The sequence below is a fragment of the Ctenopharyngodon idella genome, chromosome 9, assembly GCF_019924925.1.
Source record: "Ctenopharyngodon idella isolate HZGC_01 chromosome 9, HZGC01, whole genome shotgun sequence".
Classification (NCBI taxonomy): Eukaryota; Metazoa; Chordata; class Actinopteri; order Cypriniformes; family Xenocyprididae; genus Ctenopharyngodon; species Ctenopharyngodon idella.
In genome coordinates this window covers 36,697,963-36,725,866 of record NC_067228.1, presented here as the reverse complement: position 1 = coordinate 36,725,866, position 27,904 = coordinate 36,697,963, and the positions used below count along the sequence as shown (strand labels likewise).

The following is a 27,904-nucleotide window of genomic DNA, read 5'->3' as shown; positions in this document are numbered from 1 at the left end:
CAAACTGCTCTCAAAACATCCCACAAAAAGGATCCAGTGAGGAGAAATAAAGAGCAGATTTGTCCTGTCGTCTCTCTGGAAAAGTCCATCGAAGCCCCTGCTGACGGCTGAACCTCGCTACATGTGTTTGGTACATATTCACACAGAAGAAGAAGCTCATGTGAGTTATTCTGCATGATCCTGATCTGGACCGCTACACACGTGAACAGAGACAGTCCGCCGTTTCTGTCGCTCGACAGGCCAAACTTTGATTTCCAGTCCTTTGTTTTGACCTTTTTTGGATCATTAAAATGTAGCAATTCACACAGAGTCGCAAATGGGATGAAATATGAATTTACTTTAGCCACAGAAAAGTTTGTTATGAACTAGAATATATATGTTTTTCTCATTTTGCAAACCATCACAATGGCCAACAATTAATTACTGTAATTTAACTACTTAATTTGTGTACAAATAAAAGAAAATGAATGAAGCTAAAGCTGTTTTGTTTTAGACCTTTACTCTAGTTGTCAAGATGTCATTTTTAACATCCATTAAAAATGTTTTCAGTAACACTTCAGTTTAGGGTCCAAATCTCACTATTAACGAGTTGCATATTACTATGATATCTGCTGTTAATTAGTACTTATTAAGCGCATATTAATGATTTATTCTGCATGATGATATTCTACATTCTTGATCCTTCCCCTAAACTTAACTTAACCACCTTATAACTATTAATAAGCAGCAATTAAGAGTTTATTGAGGCTAAAGTTGTAGTTAGTAGTGAGAACTGGACCCTAAACTAAAGTGTGACCATATTTTCCTAATAATTTCTTAGTAAATACATGTCAATGAACTTAAATCTTTTACTTTGCATCATCATCCTCATTATTAATGTATTTCTTTTACTAGAAAAACACATTATCTAATAGCACTTATTGGAGTTGACATGAAGCATACTAAAAGAAACGCAGGTTATAGACAAATGCGCTATTGTTATTATCTGAAATCTCTGACATTTCGAGCAGGAAAGCCGTCGGTGTGAAAAACTCATTATTCTCCAAGCGTCAAAAGTCACGTGAATCATATTTATCGAGTCGGTTTTCCTTTAAACGCTGTAAAATATCAATTGATTGTAAGGTCAGGCCGAATCCACACACATTCACCGCTTGTGGCTTTGACGTCATGCTCGCTCTCACGGTAACGCGCGCGCGCGCCCCCTAGCGGGCGTCATCGCGCCCCGTGACGTCACTTCAGCACCGTAGAGGAGAAACAGCTCCTTCCGCTCGACTAATGGACCCGAATCCGTGATCACGCAATCCAGCTGATGGAGCTCGATCCGGACCGGATTAAAACACACATCGACCCCAGAGAAAAGCACGCGCGCGCGCGGTGATCGAGGAGAGAGACGCGTTTACCGCGGAACCGAGAGCACAACATCGGATCCCACCCGTCACTTGACAACAGCATCCTCCAGAGATACGGTACTGCTCGATCATCTACAGCCCACATATGAAGCGAGCCTCTCCGCGAGGATTCGCGTGTGTTCGCGAGCCTTTAAGCGCCAGCGGGAGAGATGAGACGAGTGTGTGTTCGTGCGGTGTTTGTGTGTGTGTCTGTGTGTGATTGTGTGTGTGCATCCTCTCCTCACTCATTGCGGTACTTCACGCGGCTGGACGCGTTCGCGCGCGCCATTGACGCCAATGACATCACATCTGAACAAACGCGTCCATTTACTGCCTTTCATCAGCGCGCCAGCGGCTCGTTCTCGTCGCGTGCGTCCGTGCGATGTTTTTGACCGTACACGCGCAATAGTGTAATTACACGACACGCGCGGAGAATCGTGTCGTTCAGGAGCGCACGCGTGCGTTTGTTATGCAATTTTGCCATATTGTGCAGAGAGTGACGTGACGCGCGCGCGAGCGTCGGTTCGCACGGAGACAAGCGAGCAGAAGTGTCGTGATTTCTGTATGTATTTCATGCAAATGCGTCAATAGATTGGATGATGTTTGTGCTGCACTGTTTCAGTCACGAGGACAGCCTGTGTTTGATGAGAAATAACATGTCCGTGAACACTGTGAATGAATATATAAGTGTATATTCAGGTGCTATGACCATTCATTTGAAATTGATCACAATTTTCAATCAACTTTTAGCAGTTCCTATAATTATAAGTGATTAATACACTCGGAGAAATGTTTTAGCATAATATTTTGGAACTTGCATGTCAACTATACCAGCTTCACTATGAAGAAACATCTATCTAGTCCAGTGGATGTAAACAAAAAGTAGGGGAACAATAAAATATTGTAAATAAAATAAAATCTGCACCTAGAAACACAACACCTCGATCATATACACACAGCTGGGTTAAAAACAACCCAAGTTGGGTTGAAAATGGACAAATAACCCAGCGGTTGGGTTAAATGTTTGCCCAACATGCTGGTTAGTTTTATTTAACTCAACTATTGTTTAAAAATACTGTATTGCTTGCTTAAAATGAACCCAAAATATGTAGGAAATTAACATTTAATAAATGAACATTTATTAATAAGTTTATTGAATGATAGTTAAATAATAAACATGTATTAAATTGCTTATTAATAAATGTCCACCATTTGATTATTATTGTTGCCTCTAGTAATTATGTGTCTGATTTTTAATTTCCAACCTATTTTGGGTTCATTTGAAGCCAGACATACAGTCATTTTTTACAGTAGTTTTACAGTATAAAACTGACCAACAAACATTTAACCCAACCGCTGGGTCAAAACAACCCAACCGCTGGGTTTGTCCATTTTCACCCCAACTTGGGTCGTTTTTAACACAGCATTTTTAGAGTGTATGAAACATAAACAAATGTAAGTCGTGAATATACACACACACCTCTTATCAGGTTCATTATTGTTAACTAAAACAAACTAAAACCATGACAAATGCAGTACCTGAAATAAAATCATTGCTGAGATACAAAAAAAGTAATTATTTTATTTCAGCTAGATGCCATTGCACAATTTCTCACTTTTAAGTGCTAAAATAACTAAAACTAAAAACTAATTTAAGAAAATATAGTGATATTTTAAAAAGATTTGAATAAAAACAAAATTTTTAAAGATTTTAAAGATTTTAAAAGATTTGAATAACAAAACACACAACAAAATGACCCAAACAGAAAGTCTACTCAAACACACTGACAGCAGAATCTGTCCATGTTCAGATGAATCATGATTCACTCTCTGTGTGTTTGACTCCTGCTCAGATTCTTCAGTCACATGACGAGTCTCGTGCTGTTTCAACACTAACTCATCTTCTCACAGACTCATTCTGCAATTCTGATGAATGTGAGTTACGGCAAAAATCATAATTATATTTGGTCAATATTGAAATCATGATTATTGGTGGGCGATATGATCAAAGTCTTATTTCATAATATGAGTCATTTTAAATATATGTTAAATTTTATCAGCAAAAACGAATAGTAGGTTTACTAACGTAATAGGGCTGAATTTCTAATCGTGATTACAATCACGGGTGCCACAATTATGTAGTCGTTTAAAAGCGCAATTACAAAAAAAGTTCTGTGTGCTTAAGATGTTTTTTTTAAAGGTTATCTTAAGGGTTTTTTCCATTGTTTTAGTATTATTTTTAGTATAACATTATAATACCATGCATATTTTCCTTTTTTTTTTTATTTAAAGAAGAAACCAAACCAATGTATAGTTGACATTTGAGGCTTAATGCTATAGAAAAGCAATACAAGTGTTCAGGAAGAGTGTTTTCAGCTTGTTTTCATATAAAAAAATATGGCCTGCAGTTACTTTAAAACATCATTCAATGTAAATTATGATAATCGTAATTAAAAATCGCAATTACAATTTCAAGGGAATTATTGACAATTATGATTTTTGTCATAATCGTGTAGCCCTATAATGTAAGAAAAAAGTCCTCAAAATTATTAAACAAGACAAGCAAACAGTCAGCAATATGATAAGAACAAATACACTAATTACAAACAAAACAGACAAATAAATACAACAGAACGAAAATACAAATTAAACAGTGTTTTCAGTGCTAACTGTGGTTTTCAGATTAGTAATGGCCAATAACAGAAAATTGAATACTCAAATGTAAAATAACACTGTACACATTAAATATAGATTAATCCTTATTAAAGCTACTTATGTTATTCAGTCAAGATCAGTGAGTGATTTTCTCTGTCGTGTTGTTCGATCATCATTAATGACAGACGGAAGCAGGTTTATTAGGCTGCTGTCACTTTAAGAGCTGCACAGATCTAATATACTGTTACACACGCATTTTCTTTCTCAATTGTTTACATTCATTTAAGACATAACACACTGTATTTATGAGGATACCTGCCAAAAAGGCACTTTGACATTTGTGTGTGTATGCGTTTAGTCGTGTATCCGAAGCCCCTTTGCTTATCCGCGTTCGGCTCCGACAGTGTCTCTTTTGCGGCTTAATGCACTGCTGTTGTATTTTTGTCATTTTAAGTTATTAATTTGATGATTGTAAGGAGCTCATTTTTGACTTTGTGAAATGTGTGAAAATGAATAGTAAGGTAAAGCAGCTGTATTTAAACGCTCAAGCGTTGTGTTTCGCTGCACACACTCAGATATGGAGAACATGTGCAGTGAAACCACTGCTGATGATGACCTGCTGTTGATTACTGCTCTTATGAATGAGAAGAGTACTGTACCAGACAGGCCAGTATTTGGTCATCATTAGCTGATCCCTGTTGGATCATTGGCTCAGTCCCATAATCCAGCAGTTCTCAATCCTGAAGCGCCCTGATTTACATCATCAGCTCGTAGAGGCTCAAGATATGGTGACAATCTCAACAGTGTTTTTGCACCTTTAAAGGGCACTACAGGAAAGAAACGCCACACGAAGGGTCGTTTCAGATCCAGTCATGAAGGGTGCATGTGATGGTCACTTCAAGTGTTTGAGTTCACGTATAAGTGTACCTAGAATAAGTTGTGTTATATCGCACACTGAATCATGTTTCATAGGCAGCAAATGTGTTTAGTGGATATATTAGCTCAATGTGACAAGCTGCAAAATTTAACAGCCAGTAATAAGAGATTACGGTTATACTTAATTTCCATGGTCCACTTTAGACATTCTGCTGACTATGAGTAACTTTGCAACTCAATAGTAGAATAATCAATTTATTCTACCAACTCTAACAGTCTACTAATACTCTACTGTAGAGGTCGACCAATAGTGGATTTTACCAATAACTAGGTTGGCCCACGCTGGACGATAACCAATTGATCAACCAATAGTTTTTAAAATAGATAACAAACATAACACATAATATAGTGTTTTGTTCAAACAAAAATTGAAAAACCGTGCAGTACCATGAAAATGTACTGAACTTTTTAAATATTAAAATATTAATATTAGTTATACTTTGATCATTCATGTTAGCTCATAGTGCATTAACTAATGTTAAGAGATACAACTTTAAAATATGAAAATATATTAGTAAATGTTGAAATTAACAATGAACAGTACTTTTATTAACCTTAGTTATTGTTACAGATGAACTCTTATTGTGAAGTGTTACCATAGCATTGAAATTAGACACATATTTATATTACATGTTACATTTATAATTATAATTACATTTATATTACATATATTACATGAAATCGGATGTGTTTCTGATTTGTTTATATATTTCTGTCGGATGCATGATGATACGGTTTGTTTTCTCATGTCACTAGTTTTAAATATGCAACATCGCTGGCTAATAAATGCATAAAAGTGTCCAGCTGGATATAAACTAATGCAAATAGATGGTAACAATTGTGACATTAAACATTTGGGTTGAACTTGCGTGTATTTTTGTCATTGTTTTAACCGCTTGAGGTACTACTAATGTCAGCGTCCTCTCAGCCTCGACGGCAAACATACTTACATACAAACCTTCTCTACTAATGCAGCATTTTGTCAACAAATTAACTACTTTATAATGATATGAAAACACGTACGGTAGTGTACCGTATACATATCATTTCATTGTCTGTTTTAATTCCATATCGGAAGCGTCCTGCTCTGCGCACAGCCTCACGTGTCAAAACAAACACCATGAGGCATCAGTGATAGTTTATATTTCTCCTCTAGAGGCCGCTCTTGTACTGTACAATGACAGCGGACCCTTCTCAGCCGCTCCAGCAACAGACACAACCCGGAAAAACTACCAGTATGGACTTTTGCCAATAAGTGATGGTTCTAGCAAACTGTTATCTGTGCCGATTAATAGGCAAAACCGATCAATTGGTCGACCTCTACTCTAATGAGAGTTAGTTGGCTTGTAGTTGCAAAGTTACTTATAGTTAGTAGAATGTCTAAAGTGGACTGTTGAAATAAAGTGTAACCCAGATGGATCTATGGAAGTCACATGATATGATTCCTTGTGAAGTTGGCGATGTCTTTCATTGCTCCCTTCATCAAACAGCCCCAATGTGAGGCACAAAAGTCCAGCTCCCTCCAGAGTTCCCGCTTCAAGGGCTCTGGCCTCCGGAGTGATGCTCGCGTCCGATTGGAGACACATCCGAAGTGTGCAGTGCTGAGGCACTTCAGGACCTGATAGAGAACTGCTGCTCGTTTTAGTTCAATGCACATAATAAAAAGAAAATTCCCAAAAAATGAATCAGAAGTTTGAAAGTCGACTACTGAAGCAGTCTAAATTCTTTACCCTAGTGATGGCCATCACTCCTCATGTACACACGATTTCATGAACATGCTTGTTATTAAAGATAATATTTGGCATTGTAACCCAAAAATAACAATTTTGACATCAATACCATGGGGAAAAACTGCCATATAGATATTTTTAATATAATCTCATAATTTGGCAGCAGGTATATTAGGCTGCTGTCACTTTAAGACCTGACGCACAAATCCATTATACTGTTACAGTAGGCTACCGAGAGGCAGCTTTATGTGTGCGCATTGTGGGTGCGAGAACAAAATGAGTAAAATAATGCGCAATATGTCAATCCCACAGCGAGATTCAAGCCCTGTAACTACGCCCGTCAGAAGGGGGGGTACGAGGCCCTGTGCAAACTTGATGTGCCTGGGGGGGGTGGTGGTGTAGCTATAGTAACGGGGATCTACTGTTTGTTGTAGTGATGAACAATTTGTTGTTTGTGTTGTGGATATCTATGGTTTGACCCATTTCAGAGGTGGCCAAAATCAGAATCACACCATCTCTAATACACCGTGGTATTTCATTGCCGTTCCTAGTAAGCAATAAGAAGAACGCTCTTTCTCGAATCTTATGGCTTGCTTTGTGATTCCTCTCTCCAGGTGTGTTGAAGAGCAGTGGTGCTCCGGAGAGAGTGGTGAGGGCCACTTTTCTGAAGGGTGGGTAACTCGTGGGCCACCCTCACCCCTTCTGCCCCCATGGCTTGTGTCCATGAGCAACATGCCCCTTCCCCCTCCCTCTCAGGGTTCAGCACCCCGCTCTCCGATCCCCCCTTCTGCCGGCCGGATTCGGAGGTGCCGGCGAGCACCCCAGACACCGAACTCACCCCGACCCAATGCGTCCTCCGTAACGTGCTCTCCATCGACCCCGTCGGAGGCGGCAGCGGCACTCACACCCACAGCAACAGCCCCACCCTGAGCGACGAGCCTACCAACTTCTCCAACAGTGTGCTGAAGCTGCAGGAGGGCGGAGCCGAGGGTGGCGCCGTGCGCAACCAGGCCGACAGCTTCCGGCTGCAGGCGGGCGGAGGGGGCTTTCTGGAAGGCTTGTTCGGATGCCTGAAGCCAGTGTGGACAATGATCGGGAAAGCCTACTCGACAGAGCACAAGCAGAGCCAGGAAGGTGAGTACGACAATCGGAGACAGCAGCGAGTCGTTTCGGATGGAGATAATCGAATGTCTCTTCCAGAATCCTGGGAGGTGCCGTTCGAGGAGATCTCCGAGCTGCAGTGGGTGGGCAGTGGGGCACAGGGGGCGGTTTTTCTGGGCAAGTTTCATGGTGAAGACGTGGCTGTGAAGAAAGTGAGGGACATCAAGGAGACTGAGATCAAACATCTGCGCAAGCTCAAACACCCCAACATCATTACCTTCAAGTGAGTGAACGCAAACATGCACAGCACCATCACCCTCTATGTACATTTAGAGTCAATCATTCAAAGAGCACCTATTTTGCTTTTCTCTATGTTCATCTTTCTCTAGTGTGTAATGTTGCTGTTTGAGCATGAAAAAGCTCTGCAAAGTTCCAGTTCTTCTCTATATCAGTGTCACTGTTTCTGAACTCATAGAGACGGGAACTAAACAGAGGGTTACTGACAAACTGGGAAGAAAGGAGCTGCAATAATGGAGAATATGAGGAAAATAATTAACATTCAAGCATGAAAACCTGTTCTAGTAGAGCACAAAAACAGCATCAAGACTTTGTAAAAGGGCATAATAGGTCCCCTTTAACTTTTAAATCAAACTAACAGACCTGGGTAATGTGACTATGTCTTTGTCCAGCATGTATGCAACTGGACTTGGAGCTCCGAAAGAAAGAGCGCAACCTTATTCGGTTCATCAGTGAATGATCCGTGTGATTTTTAAAGTACAATCCTTGCCCCGTAGCCGATTTCACTGGTCAACTCAATCACGCAGTCAAGAAAGTTCATGATGGATCCGATCGCGACAAACAGCAATGCTATCTATCATGATGTGCTACCAATGCTATACTAAGGTTAAGGTCAGGGTGTAGGTTAGGGTTAGGGATTAGTATTTATTTCAGAGGTGTGTAAGCAATCAGAACTGTAAATGAAATGACCAATGAAATTTGTAGAATCGGAGGCAGGGTTCGCAGATCATTGGTGTCAAAATGCCAAAGCATTGCAGTTACAGTATCAGAATCAGCTTGCCACCATGGTAATTTCATTAACGTGTTATTCGAAACACATTGGTTTGGTCAAACAAAAAGCTTTTAATAAATTTTGCCGGCATAGTCTGAAGATGATTTTGGTGAAAATTGGACCAACTTTCTAGGAGGAGTTCCAAAATGGTAGGTTTTCAAAGAAATTCAAAATGGTGGACAGCAATTTCGATAATTGGTAATCGTTCATTGTTTAATAGGCAAAAGTAATCAAAAGCCAATAACATTTCATTAACGTTTTATATTACAATTTCATTATAAATTTTGACCACAAGGTGGCACTGTTCCGAAACATTTTCAGTTCCTTACACCAGTGTTTCTCAAACCTGTCCTGGGGACCCCCCACCACTGCACATTTTGTATGTATATCTCGTTTAACACACCTGATTCAACTCATCAGCTCATTGTGCTGCCTTCACATGCTATGGGAAATTTGATAATTCCCACTTCTGAAGTTGTGATTACGAGCTCATCACATTCAACTTTCGAAATGGAAGGGTTTTCATGTGCAATTTTTACCTAGGAAACTCGTATTTACGATAATTCTGAGAGCACATGAAGGCAGCATTGGTAGAGACTGCAAGACTTGAACTGGGTGTTATTTGATGAGGGAAACATCCAAAATGTGCAATTGTGAGCGGTCCCCAGGATAGGTTTGAGAAGCACTGCCTTACACATACACGTTTCTTGACACATACTGAGTTTCGTAACGATACACTAATGCTTTAATAAAATACAGCATTTTACAACAAAATTTCAAATGACTGAAGCCCAAAATGGCCGACAAAGGGAAAATTGGGTATCATTGAAATTGGGTATCATCTCTGTATGCTGCACTGAATCAAAATGATTTTTTAAGCAAAAATAGCCATTTTAAAATCTCCTGTCCAGTAGGTGGCGCTGTGCCAAAAACGCTGCATGTAGCCTCAAATTATGCTTGTGATGACATGTACCAAGACTCATCTCGATACGCTAAAGTGTTGCGGAGATATAGCTTCACATCCAGTTTCATGTGCTCTTCGTCAAATTCGTTTACACGTTATTCGAGAACTGTTGGGTTTATCAAAAAGCTTCTAATAACTGTTTTGCCAGCATGGTTTAAAGATGATTTGAGCCAATTTTGATGAAAATTGCCTAGGATGAGTCCGAAACAGTAGTTTTTCCGGAAAAGTCAAAATGCCAGAAAAATTTTCACGACGGAAAATGATTTGTTTTGATCCGGGGAATCAGAATTTTGTTTCTGGCCCTTACGGTTCAAAAGTTATTAGCATAAACATAAGTGCACAGTTGGTGGTGCTAGAGAGATTGAGTTAGAGACTCCAAATTTGCTGAGGATAATTTTCAGACTGTTCTCTATCTGTGTGCCAAATTTCATAACTTTCCTGCAAGTGGTTCTATGGGCTGCCATAGACTCATATGGAAGAAGAAGAAGAAGAAGAAGAAGAAGGAGGAATAATAATAAGAACACCAACGGATACAATAGGTGCCTATGAACCTTCGGTGCTTGGCCCCTAACAAAACAAAAACAAGGAATTGGATTATAGAACCTCTTTATCTAAATAGTGACATCTGGGTCCAGATTTACTAGACAGGGCAAATTAGTGTGAGACTGCAATCTCATAAAAGCACCGATGGGAGAGGAAAGTTCTGCGGGTGATTTACTGACAATGAGCACATTACAGAACACAGACGCAGCCACTCATTTCCATTATGACCAACACAATCTACCAAGAGCAGCGCAAATTAGCGTAGGGTCACAAACAAACAGAACTGATGATAATGAGGTGCGTGTGATCTACTAACAACACAAGCGCTGCAAATTAAAAATAACATGGTTTGGCAAACAATATTTTCGGATAATGTCTTCTTCTGGCATTACAAATGAATGCACACGAGTGGAGAAGATTCTCTCCCTGATGTCTCGCACTCTGTTCTCTGCGGTTCCTCCTCCTACAGCAACAATCGCAGCATCAATCGCAAAATGGATTAAGATGCTTTTCTAATGGCGCAAATACCAGTAAATTGACTTGCTTAAACCTTAGTAAAGACTATAATATAATAAATTTAGCGGTCTGACAGCGAAACTCCTACAAACACATAACCATATCGTATCAAAAATACAATGTTGGACTGTGGCAACATAAGATGTTTTATTAACAAAAGATTGTGGGAGGAGCACATTCAGATAATTAATCTTATTAACATCAGGAGGTATATATACAGCAGACTTACCTCTGTTCTTTTCCAGCATCCCTCCAACACCCCTTCTCCTCAGTTCTAACTATTCCTATCCCAACCTGGCATGGGGGAGTACTCTGGGTTCGGGCCAATTTTCGAGCTCTGAGCCTTCTCCCCTCGGACAGCATGGCAAATACACATAACCTTTAATCTATCTAATTAAATGTAAGTGTGAACTTGTGAATTATGACCATATAGTACAATTCACCCTTCGCCGTGAGTTTGATTGACAGGCGATCTGACCAATCATAACGGCAATATTATGTGCAAACAAACCAAACAGTAGAGTTAGATTAATGTCTGTGGACTTGAACTTGAAAAATGGTGTGTATTGACGTCTTTCCGCGGTTGAAACAACACATTCCTTCTGATGTTCATTCATGTTTATTTGATGCTGTAACTAGTAGTAAAAAGGAAGTGATGATTGGTTCATGAAGCAGTTACTGCGAATGTCGGTGTGTGTGTGTGTGTGTTTCAGGGGCGTGTGCACGCAGGCTCCGTGTTACTGCATCCTCATGGAGTACTGCGCGCAGGGGCAGCTCTACGAGGTCCTGAGGGCCGGCAGGAAGATCACTCCGTCCCTGCTGGTGGACTGGGCCATGGGCATCGCCGGCGGCATGAACTACCTCCACCTGCACAAGATCATCCACAGAGATCTCAAGTCACCCAAGTATGACAGCTCCATTAGCTTGAACCCTGGTTCGTACCAACACCCACACAACTGATCAAACATCTTCTCTCCCGTCAGTATGCTGATCACACACGACGACCTGGTGAAGATCTCGGACTTCGGCACGTCTAAGGAGCTCAGAGACAAGAGCACCAAGATGTCATTTGCCGGCACTGTGGCCTGGATGGCGCCGGAGGTGATCCGCAATGAACCCGTGTCTGAGAAAGTGGACATCTGGTACGATCATTTGTAATGATTGGGTGTGGGAGGATCTAACACAGGTTAATAAATGGTTCATAGTAGTATATAAGGGATAGTTCACCCAAAAATTGAGAATTCTGTCAAAAAACTTTCTTTGTGAATTAAGTGCTAAGTATAACAAGGCTAGGTTACAATGAAAAGATGCGTGCTTAGAAAAGAAATGTCATGCTTAAAAGTGGCCAATCCAGCAGAGAATGAGGAGATGAATCCATGATATCTGGTGTTGGCAGGTCATTCGGTGTGGTCCTGTGGGAGATGCTGACCGGTGAGATCCCCTATAAAGACGTGGACTCCTCCGCCATCATATGGGGCGTGGGAAACAACAGCCTGCAGCTTCCTCTTCCTGACAGCTGCCCGGACGGCTTTAAGATCCTGCTCCGACAGTGCTGGTGAGAGACAGAGACACAATCATATTGAATGTGCACTTGTAGTGTACTTCAAATTATACAAGTATATTTTTAAAAACATGCAGATGATATAATAATAATGAAATAAAAGACACTTAAGCAGAGAGAGACACTTTCATGACTGTTTCTTAACACTTTTTAAAAGTGCACTTTGTAATAATGTCAAATTTAAAAGTTTTACTTGAAAGTACATTTTAAATCATTGTTTTAATCTTTTGTCGTGCTTTAAAGTACTAACTATTAACATGCTAAAGCACATGTGAAGTACTTGATAATTTGAACTGAAGTGTTATTCAACACTACAAATGTGTTTTAACTTCATTGTTACAAATAACTAATTACAATTATATTTAATTAAATATATGATGTACAAGTTTCAATAGTTTATCATAAATGCTTGCCAGTACACTTTAACCATATTTCCAAGACAATAGAGGTAATAATGAAATTTGCATATAAAGAAGTTTTCAGTGTCTGCAAACATTACATTCATTTCACACTTAAGTATATTCCTTTAAAGTGTATTCTTTTTGTAATAAGTACACTTTTTAAGTATGCTAAAGTGTGATTTTTGTCACAAGGAAAGAAAGACAGGAGAGAATCGTGTGGAAATAGATGAGCTCTCTGCAAAATGACAAGGAAAAGATGGAAATGAGCATAATATGATTAGCTGACTCTTACAATAAATTGTAAGTGACTCTTCTAACACTGATGTATGTGTGTGTAGGAACTGCAAACCCAGGAACAGGCCGTCGTTCAGGCAGATTCTGCTGCATTTGGACATCGCCTCTGCAGACGTGCTCTCCACCCCGCAGGAGACGTACTTCAAATCACAGGTGAGACGCGCGTCAAACACTAGAGCACTACTGCTGGAGAGCAGTGAAATTACCATGTGCTTCAGTGCTCAGACTGACCTGTACAAGTGTTGTTATACCAAAGCACAAGCTATGGAAAATGACTGCTTCACAACATCGTCCTGTGACATTAAAACCTCTGATCTCTAACTCATGAAGACAAACATCCCTTCACACCACACAATCATACGATTAGCAACAATAGCAAGTATGGAAAGAGCAGGAAAATAACTCAAATAATAAGTAATATAATAAAAATGAATTTGTTTAAATGGAATAATTAAATGATTATGATTTGATGATGTATGGTTGCTCTCTTGAAGCAGCACACAGGTCGATATTGAGGATCCTTGAATCCTTCAGCATTTTCAAGAAAAGTTTAAAGATTTAACAAAATAAACATAATAACAAAACAATAGTGATGGGCGCTTTCGAAACACTGCTTTGTGAAGCTTCAAAACCTTTATGAATCTTTTGTTTTGAAGCAGTGGTTCAGAGCGTGTTTCAATAATTAAAAGGAATAATATTAGTTTCTGTTTAGCTGAGCCATCCAAAGAACAAACAAAACAAGCCCTAAAAACTGATAAAAGAATACTTATTATACATATTTAATGGTATTAGATGATTAGTTATTTGCATCTGACAGATTATACTTTCAACAAAACATTTGCAGTGGGTTTGTAAAGCTGTTTTTATGCATGTTTGAGTTTTTGTTTAATTTACACTGTTTTGACCAGCAGGTGTCACCAGCGCGTGGTGTTTCAAACATTTTGCCATAGCAATTGGTTCAGTTGATTCAAAGTTTTGAAAAGCTTCGTTTCTCCCATCACTACAAAACAACAGAGAACAGAATGAGCAGCACCAAACATCAGTGTAGGACAAGACTCAACAAGATACACTGGGGTTAAAAACTAGAGGGGTAACAGGCAAACAAGACACACCTGGGAATGATCACAGAACTATCAACTAGAAAAACTACAAAGGACTACAAAAATGGCACACAGGACAGGAAACAGGATAAAATGCAAACTAAAAGTCCAATCAACAAAACACATGAAACACAAGCCAGGGAATACATAACACTTTATATGTCATTTCATAATTACTTCTATTGTCTCTGAAATTAAATGTTAACGTGTTGAATGTACTGACAAGCATTTATGGTAAACTAAAATATACTTTAATGTCATTTCTATTGAAACTTGTATGTCATATTTATTTAAAAAAAAAAATGCAATTAGACAATTTTAATATATATTACCTTTGAATGTAATATCGAATAACACACTTTAGTTTAAATTATAATCAAATGCTTCACATGTGCTTTAGTACGTTAATAGTCCTTCGTTAAAGCATGACAAAAAATTATTAAAATACGAGGACTTAAAATGTTCTTTAACGTTAAACATTTAATTTGACATTATAACAAAGTGAACTTTTTAAAAGTGAGTTAAGAAACATGAAAGTGTCTCTCTTTAAGTGCACTTAAGTGGCCTTTTATTTCATTAATATTATATTATTATATTAATATTAAGTTTTTTCCAAATATTAATAAGTGAAGGAGTTTTGTTAAAATATTATTTTGAAGATGTAAAAACAAAGGATCAAGTTTTCTGTGTGTGTGTGTGTGTGTGTGTGTGTGTGTGTGTGCAGGCGGAGTGGCGTGAGGAGGTGAAGCAGCACTTTGAGAAGATTAAGTCGGAGGGCACGTGTCTGCACCGTCTGGATGAAGAGCTGATTAACCGGCGACGGGAGGAACTCAGGTCAGCAACAATCACATGACCAAAACATATCGGCTGAAACATCCTTAATACAAGCTGATCAGAGTGTAAAATTAGCTTAGTGTTTTATTTTGCATTATTTATTCACTACTTGCTTTATTTTGATTCTACATTAAATGGGGATTCAGTGTGTACATATTTTAGGACAATATTGTTTTAATATATTGCAAATAATCACAGAAACCTAATGTTTTTTTTTTTTAAATGGACACATAGTTATGTTGCAGTTTTTTTTTTTTTTTTTTTTTTTAAAAAGGTTCTATTTAGAACTCTAGGGTTCTTAACTCAGTTTTAAGAACACTTTATGGCAAAAAAGGTTTGATATGAGAAGAAATGTCTTGCATAACACTTTTAATGTTTCACGTTATTTTTAAATTTTTCTAGTGATAAAGTGTGTTTCCGAGGTGTTTAATTCATAAAATTTAAATATAATAAAAAAATGAATCAAAACAAAATGAATTAATTAAAACTAAATCCAAAAAAATGATCCCATGATGGAAAAGGTTCCATATATGAAGCTCCTGACTGAACACTTTAATCATCTATATAGAGTGAGTGTTAGCGCAGGTTTTAAGGGCTAAACCGTGTACTTATTCACACAACAACGGTATTATAAGAATGAGAGGAGACGAAACAGAGCAGTGGACATGTTGTTGAGCAGGACTCGTGTTCACAGGCACGCGCTGGACATCAGAGAACACTACGAGAGAAAGCTGGAGCGAGCCAATAATCTCTACATGGAGCTCAACGCCGTCATGCTGCAGCTGGAGCTCAAAGAGAAAGAGCTGCTCAGGTGAGACGCCTGCACTGACACTGCCATCTTCTGTTATTTATTCTTTTCTGAATAAACCAGACGAAATCACTCCAACAACTATAAACAGCCACGCACCGAATGGAGAAAGAGCGATCGGTCTGTCAGTCCTCATCATCCTCCTGTCATTCCATGTCATGTTACTTTCAGATGCAAATGCAGTCTAATCAGATACGTTTATCTTTATTTATAAGTGCTAATGCTAACGTGTTATTCATTAAGGAGGGAACAGTGTCTGGATAAGAAATATCCTGGTCTGTTCAAACACCACCCCTCGACCACAGTGGACAAACTCATCAAGAAGAGAAGCGTCCCTCAGAAACTGCCGTCTCACGGCAAGAGGTGAGAAGAGCCACATTCGGTCATATGATCAATATATAACGGACATAAATCAAGGTCAAAGTTATTGTCTGTCTTATAAACAAACTTATGTAAAGCACAAAGGCTTTATCTTCTATGTGACTGTATGTGTATAAAACAAACAGCAAAGCAAGTGGTCAAGACCAAAGAATATGTACATGATTAAATGTTTAAAAAATGATCTTTGAATTTTCCACAAAAACACACATGACTAAAACTCTAAATGCATCCACTACCAAAGCAACATTATGAAAGACACTCTTCTCTGTAAAAAAAACCATCACCTGACATCACCTGACTACTGATCCATTTAGTTCATATTTGCACCTCGCCTATAGGGGCTTTCACACCGAATAGTTCTAGGAACTTAGTTCTAGGAACTGGCCACTAGGATAGTTCCCCGAGAACTAATTTCTCCCCTGGGTCATGTTCCTGGTTGCATTCGCACTGGGAATAGGAACTGTGAAGTGGCCAACAGCGGCGTCTTTAAGCGCTGCATTTTAAACGCTAAAAAACAGTGAATGGAGGATGCCGAGATCGGAGCTGTTTGTTGTGTGTCGAGGGTTTCGTGATAACAGAGAATGGAATGTAAACACATAATCTACGCGACTGAAAGAGCAAAAATTGGGGTTAAGAGACGTAATCTCCTATGACAACTTTCAGTATCGAGGCGGAGAAAAGAACACAACCCTGCAAACAACAGGTAAACGCTGTTATCGCTGTTTTCCATATTCGTGAAGTAAATATGTTTATACAGCTTTTTAAAAATGCTGAGTGCCGGTGTTTGACATGCGTTTGACCAATCAACATACACTTACATCACTGATAGTTCCTATAGTGCTGGTTTAGACTCTACTCTGAAGTAGGAGCTAATTTAGTTCCCTTAAAAGGAGTTCCTAGAACTAAAATCGTTCCTAGTTCCTGCGGTGCAAACACAGCAAAATCCGGGTACTTCAGCTAATAGTTCTAGGAACTATGAAAAGGTTCCTCCGGTGCGAAGGCCCTCTATGTCTGCTCTGTCAGTTTTAAACACCCAGGTAGCCGACACACTCTGCTTCACACCTTTGTTGATCAAGAGGGAATTGAAACATTCAAATGTTTGTCATGTAAAAGTCAGTAACTCTAGTAATGTAATAATAATCATTATTTAACAAATTCATTATTTCATTTTGATTGAAGAGTTAAAACAGAGACTTTGCTTGATCTTAAATTCTTTGTTTTATGCAACCGGCTACATTTTTCCAAGCAAAATGAAATGGTATGCTGCATTCATGTTTCTTTGTCAACCTGCACACGTCAGCACTTCACACTTCTGCCCGACACAAACAATAGTCAAACCAATAATTAAATTCCACAGGGATCCTTACAGCCGTGTCTTTCCAGATAATGAACCCCAGGGAGTTTTATTCCAGAACTGCTGTTTGTTGATAACCCGATTGGAATCATACTGTGGAAATGCAAATTCAGTCACACTGCTGCATGGTATTTATTGCTTAGTGTAGAATAAACACAAATGGTAATTCTATCTAAGAATTGCAGAATATGCACAATTCTCAACATCCTTCCAAACCAAAAAGTATGTTGGGGATTTAAACCTGGGTCTTTCACATTTGTGCTTTAACGCTCTACCACTCGTCTGTGAAGTCATATGATGTGGAATTGGAAAATCTACTAGCAAGTACAAGCAGATTGACCTGTGCTGTATCAGCAGCCAATGATCTTGAGCGTTTAACATTTAAATAGTCTGGTTCAGTGTCCCGCAGCATCAGAGTTGCTCCGAACCCCTCCACCTCCCCAGCACCACCTGTCTAGATCAGTTATGGGGATCAGCTGTATCATGTATGTCTGTTTCTGCAGCAGCATCATGTCACAAAAGCATGTCTGTGTCTGTCGTGGCAGTAGCGTGTGTAGCAGATCTAGTTCGTCAAGAACAAATACATTAACAGTAGCTATATATCCATCCAAACTTGTGCGCAAAATTGGAATATGGCAACAAAACATCTGCGAATAAAGCAGCATTTCCATCCCATGTGTTCAAGAGAACAAAATCGTCACTTCCTGGGAAATTCATCCATCATAAATGAGCTCGTCTCAGAGCTTCAGACGAAACACAAAAAAAAAAAAATGCTGTCATGTTCTCTTGTGTTCGGATGCTGGTGTTTGGGAAAGCAATTGTGTGAGACGCTACTGGAGGGAATTAAACCAAATCACAGACGTTTCAGAACCACTAAACCAACATTTGAGATGCTGCGATGCGATTAGTCCACTCGTTAGTCCAGTTATCCAATCACAGCCTCTGCTGAGGCAAAGTTTTTTGTTGTGCTTTGAGGGATTTAGTCGATAAATCTGTTTCAATGAACTTTAGTCCATGGTGGAAATAAAAAAAAAAATAACCATGATTTTTTTGTTTCAGTGTTTGATATATTCAACACCATAATAATTAGGGGTTCAAGCACAAAGTGCTATTGTAATTGTAAGGATTTTTATTATTTTTCTTGTGCCGTAAAACTGATCGTGCAGAGACTTGAAACTTGGCCAGATGATAGGTCTCAATTTGGGGAGAGGTTTACAGAGTATGACCCAGATTGGCCAATAGGTGGCGCTACAGCGATCAAAAACAGAAAACTGCTCATAACTCCTAAACCATTTGTCGTAGACTCAAGTGTCTTATTTCATTGTGATCCTTGGCTCAAGACAAACAAACATGTATCTCCGATTTCATTTCCGGTATGAAAATTCCGCCATTTTGAATTTTGTAAAAAACCAACTTTTGCAAACTAGTCCTAGGTTTTTCATGTGCAGAAATATTCTCTGGAGTCTGAATACGCACAACAAGCTGCATATTACTTGCCATTCATTTTCACTTAAATGTAGGCCTAATGCTTGACGGTTGGTGACATATATCATTGGAAAAACTAATGCCAGGGCATTGCCATTGTGACTTATGAAGACTTGACAGCTGAGCCTGAGCGCGTCAGCGCAGGTATTTCACTCACTGTAGAGCCTGAGCGCGGGCATTTCACACACAAATCAAAATATTAAACTGAACAATAAAATAACGTTATTAACCGGTTAATGGCCATTTCAAATTAGCGTTTCTGTTCAGAACGATTAAATTTGATTTTGTTTCCGTTTCTGGTTATGTTTCGGTCAAAATTTCGTTCGTTTCCAGTTTTCGTTTTTGTTCCTTGAACCGGTTCAGAGCCCTGCTCTCTAGGTCAATAATTATCAAAAAAAAGGTTGAACTTTTCCCTTTAGGGTAGCTATAACAGGGTCAATTAGAAAAGGGGCGTGGCCAAGTGACCACAAAAGACTATAACTCCTAAACAAAAACTCGGAACTTCACGAAAAACCACATAAGAAATATGATTCTAAACAAGCATGCAAACTTTTATGGAGATCAGACTATAGGTGGCGCTATAACTGTTAAAAAGCAATAAAAACCATATATTTTCAATGGTAAATTGCCTGTTTTGGCTTAAAGGCCTTAAATGCTTGAACCCCGATAAATGCTGCACTTGCAGCTTTAATTCTTATTAGTGCTACTGAATACAATCACGCAATTACACTGTAAAGGCCAATTGACACTCAACAGACTGTGGGTGTTGGTCGACTCTCGTTTTCTCCGATTGAACATTCTGAATCTGCGTTTGTCCGGTCTTGGAATGTCTGAGAAGTGACATACTGTAAACCGGTGACTGACGGCCTTGGTCTGCGTCTGTCAGTGCAGTGTGAATTGGCCTTAACATGTAACATATGTAAAGTAAGGTGCCACCAAAAAAAATGTTTTGTAACCAATGACTTCCTCTTGAACTGTCATATCCAGGCCTGATCTCCTGAGATCAGAGATCATTCTCCCCAAGATGGACGCTGGTGTGCTGCAGGTGACTGTCCCGCCATGTTCAAACCGAGGACCTACCTCACCTAGTCGGGCCCGCAGGGTGAAAACCCGTCATCGGAGGAGTGGCAGAGGAAGCAGCGGGGATCTCTCAGGGCCTAAGCACCCTTCTGCCCCTGCTAGCCAAGAAAGAAAGCCCACGCTGTCCAACACGACGACGCCCGCTGCGCCCCTCACTGAAACGGCTTCAGGGGGCACCATGAGGGAGGGCCAACTGGAGCCGCCCCCGCTGAAGCTGTCCTCGTCCAGCCCGGATCTGCTGTGCTCCACCCGCCACGTTGAAGATGGAGTCAGTGGAGCCACCACGACTGAAGCCCTGGGCAGAGAGACCAGTGGCGGGGCAGAAGCTGGGGCCGGTCTGGACGAGACTCCACCCAGAAGTGACACGGCCAGTGAGGATGCCGCTTCACTGCCGTTCTCCAGCAGCCCTGATTCGCCCTGCTGTGGCAGAAGTGGAGCGGTGGGCAGAACCCATGCAGAGGAGAGAGAGGAGGGAACTGGTGCGGTGCGATTGCCCAGAGGATCCAGCGGAAGTCATCTGACTCCATCGGCCATATTGTATCGAGCTGCTATCACTCGCAAACAGGTAACTGGAACAGACTTAATCAAGGTTTACATGTTTATATGTCTTCACAAAGTCCCCTGAAATGCAACCTCTATACTTCAAACATCAACATTCAACAAAGATTATTAAAACAGTAAATGTAATTTGAGGGTTTTATATTTACAGTGCTCATTTTGGCCTAGCGCCACCCTTAAACTATTAAAGCTGATTTAGTTGATATTCAGTTTATTATTTTAAGTTGAGTAAAACTATTTTAGAACAGTTTGAATGAAGTGTGTTGAATTCCACCAGCGACGTGGCGTTTCCTCTGAAGAAGAAGAGGGTGAAGTGGACAGCGAGGTGGAGTTACCAAGAAGACGGTAAGAACGTCATTATTTATTCTTTCAGGAATATTTTCTTGCAAAATAAGATAGTAGGTAGGTTGCTTTATTTATGTTAAGCTGCCTTTCCAAACCCATAAGAAGATAATGTTATCTTGTTTTGGCAAATGCTCATACAAATAGGCTGATTGCAAATTTTCAACAAATCTGTGTTATGTATTTTGAGTTTTGTCAAAATGGTTATATTTATATGACTACAGACACCACAGTGCAATACAGCAATTGCACTACAATGGGAAACACTGATGGGAGATAACTGGTATTGATCATTAGTTATGTTGCTAGCTGATGATATTTAAAGGCTGCTTGCTAGCCTGACTAAAATGAGACATTCTGTTCCTGAAAAATGATCCTACCCAACCAACTTTGCATGGTGGGGCCAGTGTAGGCATGATATGGGCTTGAGGATTAGATAGATAGATAGATAGAGCCAACATGGAACCCACGGACAAACCCATTTAGGACCCATACTGGGGCTAATTCAGATAGGGCCGACATGGAACCCACGGACAAACCCATTTAGGGCCCATACTGGGGCTAATTCAGATAGGGCTGACATGGAGCCCAGGAGAAAAACACATGTAGAGCTCATACTGGGGCTATTTCAGATAGGCAGCTTTACAGTGGTAAATAAGAAAATAATGATTCAATGATGCAAACAGAATTCAATTCTGCTGTAAAGCAGCTCTAAAAAGACAATTGTAAACAGTCATTATTCAGTTGAAATTGAGTTTTGGCCCAAACCCAGAGTGATGGGTGGTGGAGGGATGCTGATAAACTGTCAAACAAACAGAGGTAAGACTGGTGTATATATATACACACTTCTTGTCGTTAATGATTTGATTAGCTGAATGCTCTCCACTTGTGTTAATTAGGTTAATTATCTGAACCTACTCCTCCCGAACTTTGTTAATAAAACATCATATAGTTTAATATTAAGTGTCCCCGACTAAGCAAGCCAGAGGCTACAGTGGCAAGGAACCCAAACTCCATCAGACAGAAATGGAGAAAAAAACCTTGGGAGAAACCAGACTCAGTCGGGGGGCCAGTTCTCCTCTATCCAACAAACAAACAGTGCATGATTATAATTCAGGCCACATCACAAGTCCGAAGTCAGATTGTGGATCTGTAGCATTTAAAATATTTCATCCAGTTCCTTCTCATTGAAGATCAGATTCATCACGCTGGTATGGAGACGAAGCTGGCCATAAGGGTCTGTGCAGAGGACTTGTCTGGTTCTTTTGGTCTTTGCTGAGGATCTGTGCCAATGGCTATCGTGTCGACGAGGTCTTCACAAGGGGATTGTCTAGTAGACATGGTCTCTGCTGACATTCAGGGCTGCGATGAGGTCGTGTCTAGGTGCAGGTCCACCATATGATCTGGATACGACCTGGAACCGGCTGACTACGGTAACCTTGGGATAAGGATGAGACAGACAGACCAGTATTACCGTAGATGGCATTCTTCTTACAATGTAACAAGTACATTGGGTGTTATGGGAAGTGTTCCCGGTTTTGGTTGACCTAATTTATGCAGCCTAAAAATCCTTTAATGGATTGGAATTATAGAAATGTGATAATGTGCTATGTGTATGCCAGGTTGAAGAGATGTGTTTTAAGTCTAGATTTAAACTGACAGAGTATGTCTGCTTCCCGAACAATACAAGGAAGACTCTTCCAGGGTTTGGGTGTTAAATAGGATAAGGATCTACCGCCTGCGGTTGATTTTGATATTCTAGATATTATCAACTGGCCAGAATTTTGATATTGCAATAGACGTGAAGGACTATAAATGCATTAAGAGCTCACTGAAGTACTGGGGAGCTAAACCATTTAGTGCTTTGTAAGTGATTAGCAAGATTTAAAATCTATACGATGTTTAACAGGGAGCCAATGCAGTGTTGACAGAACCGGACTAATACGGTCATACTTCCTGGTTCTACTAAGAACTCTAGCTGCTGCATTTTGGACCATCTGGAGTTTGTTTATTAGGCATGCAGGGCAACAACCCAGTAGAGCATTACAGTAATCTAGCCTTGAGGTCATGAACACATGAACTAACTGTTCCGCACTTGTCATTGCGAGCATATGTCGTAATTTAGATATATTTTTAAAATGGAAAAATTTGGATTTACAGATGCTAGAAATGTGGCTTTCAAATGAAAGATTGGTATCAAAGAGCACACCCAGGCTCCTAACTGATGACGAAGACTTAACAGAGCAGCCATCAAGTGTTAGACAGTATTCTAGGTTATTACGTGCAGAGGTTTTTGGTCCAATAATTAGAATCTCTATTTTTTTCAGAATTTAGTAGTAGGAAATTGCTAGTCATACAATTTTTTATATCAGCTATGCATTCCATTAATTTTGTGAATTGGTAAGTTTCGTCAGGGCGTGAAGAAATGTAGAGCTGAGTATCATCAGCGTAACAGTGAAAACTAACGCCATGCTTCCTAATGATATCTCCCAAGGGTATCATGTACAGAGTGAACAGCAACGGTCCTAGTACTGAGCCTTGCGGTACTCCACACTGAACTTGTGATCGATATGACATCTCATCATTTACTACTACAAATTGATAACAGTCAGAAAAGTAAGATTTTAACCATGTCAATGCAAGTCCGCTAATGGCAACATCATTTTTTAAAATCTATTCAAAATAACATTGTGGTCGATAGTGTCAAATGCAGCACTAAGATCCAGACTAATAGAAAGATACAACCACGGTCTGATGATAAGAGCAAATCATTAGTAACTCTAATGGGAGCAGTCTCAGTACTATGATACGGTCTAAATCCTGACTGGAAATCCTCGCAGATACCATTTCTTTCTAAAAAGGAACATAGTTGTGAGGATACTGCCTTTTCTAGTATTTTTGACATGTAATTGACTAATTCTCTAGGATCAAGTTGCGTTTTTTTAATAAAAGGTTTTAATAACAACCAGCTTTTGGTTCATATCCTAATGACAATCATAAATTAATAATATTAGGATCTATGACCTCAGGAAGCATCTCTTTCAGTAGCTTAGTCGGTATAGGTTCTAATATACATGTTGTTGATTTTGATGATTTAATAAGTTTAGACAATTCTTCCTCTCCTATTGCAAAGAATTAATGTAATTGTTCCTGTGTGGTGGTGTATAGCACAACGTCTGATGCAATACTGTAGTAGATGGTTGCATTGTTATAATTTTCTCTCTAATAGTATCAATCTTGCAAGTAAAGAAATTCATAAAGTCATTACTGCTTGCTATTTGGAAACATCCAAATTTCAGTTTTATTTCTCGGTAATTTATTTTTATGGCCTTTCTGTATGCTGTAACACTGTCCTTCCACAAAATGCGAAATACCTCTAGTTTTATTTTCTAGATTTATTTATAAAGATATCTTTAGTGGTAGAGGTGATAGTTGTACCATATTTATAATGGAGTTGGTTTTGCAGCCTTGGCTCAATGGAGTATACATGAGACTAGATAATGGTCTGAGGTGTCATCGTTCTGCTGCAGAATTTCAATGCCATCAACACTGATTCCATGTGACAAACTCATTTAGGGCCCAAACTAGGGCTAATTCAGATTCATGAATTCTGACATGGAACCCATGATAAGTTACTTATAGTTAATAGAATGTCTAAAGTGGACCACAAAATAAAGTGTTACCACATTTTTATTTTAATATATCCTTGTTTAATTGTTTGTATGTTCTCTAATGTCCGATTTACAGACGGCCGACCAGTATAACCAAGTGCCAATCAGTATCCACTTTCAGCTCAGAGAACCTGTCCGTGTCAGAGGGAGAGGAGGGCCACACCACTGACCACTCCCACAGCGGCACGCCAGATGTGGTCAGTACCAACACAGACGAACGTCTGGACGACCGCAGCGATGACCTCATCTCCCAAGGGTCTGAGATCCCTGTGGATATTACAGACCCCACTCTGTCTGAAAGAGAGGCCGCCGCCCTCGAACAGGAGAGGGCGAATTTTGACTTGGAACAAAATATCCTGGAGGTACTAGTATTGTGTGAAACCATACAACACACTAGCTATGTTTACATGGACACCTTTTGCTTCAATCGGAATGAAATTATTTTGATTGATGAATCCGAATGTAGAGTTTTGATCGGGGTGGGCAACTCTGGCCCTGAAGATCCAATTTCCTGTAGAGTTTAGATCTAACCTTAAACAACTTAAAAAGCTAATCAAGATGTAAAGCAGGGGTGTCCAACACTGCTCCTGGAGAGCTACCGTCCTGCAGACTTCAGTTCCAACCCTGCTCCAACACACCTGTCTGTAATTACCAAGCAACCCTGAACACCTTGATTAGCTGGTTCAGGTGTGTTTGACTGGGGCTGGAGCTGAAATCTGCAGGATGGTAGCTCTCCAGGAGCAAGGTTGGACACCCCTGATCTAAAGGAATACTAGAAAGCTGCAGGAAGGTGAGTTTAATCAGGGTTGGAGCTAAACTCTGCAGGACAGTGGATCTCAAGGGCCAGAGTTGCCTAGCCCTGGTTTAGATGAATGCTAAATAAAGGGATCAGGACGATTTTGCCCTGCAGCACATCACAGACCATGAGTCTGAAGGAGAATTTTAGAATGACACGACAGTCCATGTTCAACAACAGCTCATTTCGTGAGTCATTTCGACATTTCTACATCATTGCACATGCTCAGAACTTTTCAATCTGATCAAGTGTTTAATGTCCTATCGAATGAATTAGAAAAGGATTGGGCCAATTCATTCCGATTGACGTGGTTATATGACTTTTTTATTCTTTTTTTGCAGTTCTTTCTCAATGGCTTATGTTCATTTATTCCACCACTGAATAGTCAATCTTGCGAGCATCATATACAATGTGTCCAAGACTTTGATCATGCTCTCTGTCCTGTTCCCAGACTCGCGCATTATGTGAGGACTCGGACTGTGACAGCGCTGAACTTGACCAATCAGGGAGCGGAGAGCCGAGCCGTCCCCCGAGTGCAGGAGGCTGGGGCCAGGGGCCCCAAAACTGAAACACACACACACACACACACACATGTGAACCCGTGCAATCATGCACACACAGGCATCACACCAGCACACACTTTCACTTTTGGTTGCACCAAAGCGAAACTGATTTTCGTGAAACACGTGTGCGCACACATCATCTGAGAAATGCAGCGAAACAACAGTAAACACAAAACAACTAGCCACCTAAAGAACAAATACACTGACACACTGGTCATAACAACTTTGGGATCGCAAACTGCCTCATGACCAGGACGTAGCCACGGAAAATATAGGAAGACAAGTAGTGCAGCAAACCGCTGCTAGAGACGAGGATTGCAGGAACTATGTGAAAAGATCAATGCAATTAAAAACTTCAGGGCATTCCCAAAAAGCAGCAATGATGCTTTCGTTAAGTTTGCGCTATTGTCGCGCAGATAGACTTCCTGGTGCTACGAGAGTGCCGGAATAATGTCCGTTAATGTGTGGAAGGCTTGTGGTTAGCAGTACGGTTTGAAGTCAAAGAGTCTAGAACGAATCTGAATGTGTAGAGCCGGATGAAATCTTCCTCCTTCGGCCTGGATGAAGTAGTTTTGCCAAAACTGTACCCCAATAATCTGTTCAGACATGACGTAAATGAAGTGTGTTGCTCTCGGATTGGGACTGACTTCACTACTATGTACAGATGCTTCCTTTCCAAAGCATTTACAAGGTGCATATACAAATGTGATACTATAATGCCCTGAATTTATGTAAATATATATTTAGTAAGTTAAGTCTAAGAATAAAAAAGAAAACTATTTGTTAACGTAATTTAACAAGAAGACAATAAAAACGGTCCAGTTTCGACTATTCTCCTGTGCTTGTGCCACCCGACCACGGCAGCTCAAACCGGTCTGTAAATGTACAGTCATATAGTCAGGTGCAGGACCTTTGGATGCAAGTATACGCGAACACAGACTGAACGGCACATATAAATGTACACGATCTATGATACGGAGATATCTGTTCCAACCGTCTGCTCTCCTCTGACCTCTCGGATTACCTTTCAATACTTTTTCTTTCGTAGGGACATGCAATATGTACATTTCAACTAATCTGAAGAAAGCACTTTTATTTTCTGCACTGTAAAAATAAAGTAAAACAAATAAATGACAATAAAAATAATGTATATGAATTTTAGCTTGCCAGATGTAGGTCTGAGAAGGGTAATGTCCTGAAGAACAAAATGCATGATATACATTTTTATGTATTTTAATTTTTAAATCGATTGTTTTTATACATCTAAAGAAATGTTTGCACCTTTTTTACCTTGAATGTGTAATGTTGTGTTGCTTGTAGGCACTTTACAGTAGGATGTTTATATACATGATCACTTTCTCATGTTGCACTGAAAATGTATTTAATGATGGTTCCATAGATGCAAATCTCCAGTAACAAGAGTATGTATGTAAAGACAACCTTTTAAAAAGTTTTTGAAGATTGAAACACCTTGAACCACATCTTTTTTTTCTGATGATGTTTCGCTCTATTCTGACTGAAACTCACAAGTCCTCAAATTGGTTACATTTACATAGACAGCAATAATCTGACTATGAATAAGAAATTGCTATGTAAAGAAAAAATACATTTTTCTGGCATATTCGCTAAAAGCATGAATGAACTGAGATCATTGAAATCATGTAAACACCTCAATCCACCATCCTACAGCAAACCATCTGATGACACCTTTTATGTTTGTGAACTTGTAAAAATAAAATTATATAATTATTAAATAACTGCTAAGCTACAAAAA

The 27,904-nt window shown here is 39.7% G+C and overlaps 1 protein-coding gene across 1 annotated transcript; it reads left to right on the top strand.

Moving 5' to 3' along the window:
* Positions 1 to 54: 54 nt before the first annotated feature.
* map3k12 (mitogen-activated protein kinase kinase kinase 12) lies at positions 55 to 27,904 on the top strand. Its single transcript, XM_051904780.1, has 14 exons — positions 55 to 1,466; positions 7,324 to 7,843; positions 7,910 to 8,093; positions 11,616 to 11,807; positions 11,886 to 12,044; positions 12,299 to 12,457; positions 13,203 to 13,311; positions 14,983 to 15,092; positions 15,787 to 15,903; positions 16,144 to 16,263; positions 20,108 to 20,765; positions 21,036 to 21,103; positions 24,848 to 25,133; positions 26,019 to 27,904. The coding sequence occupies exons 2-14, from the start codon at positions 7,420 to 7,422 to the stop codon at positions 26,133 to 26,135; spliced, it is 2,703 nt and encodes a 900-aa protein (XP_051760740.1). The 5' UTR covers positions 55 to 1,466; positions 7,324 to 7,419; the 3' UTR covers positions 26,136 to 27,904.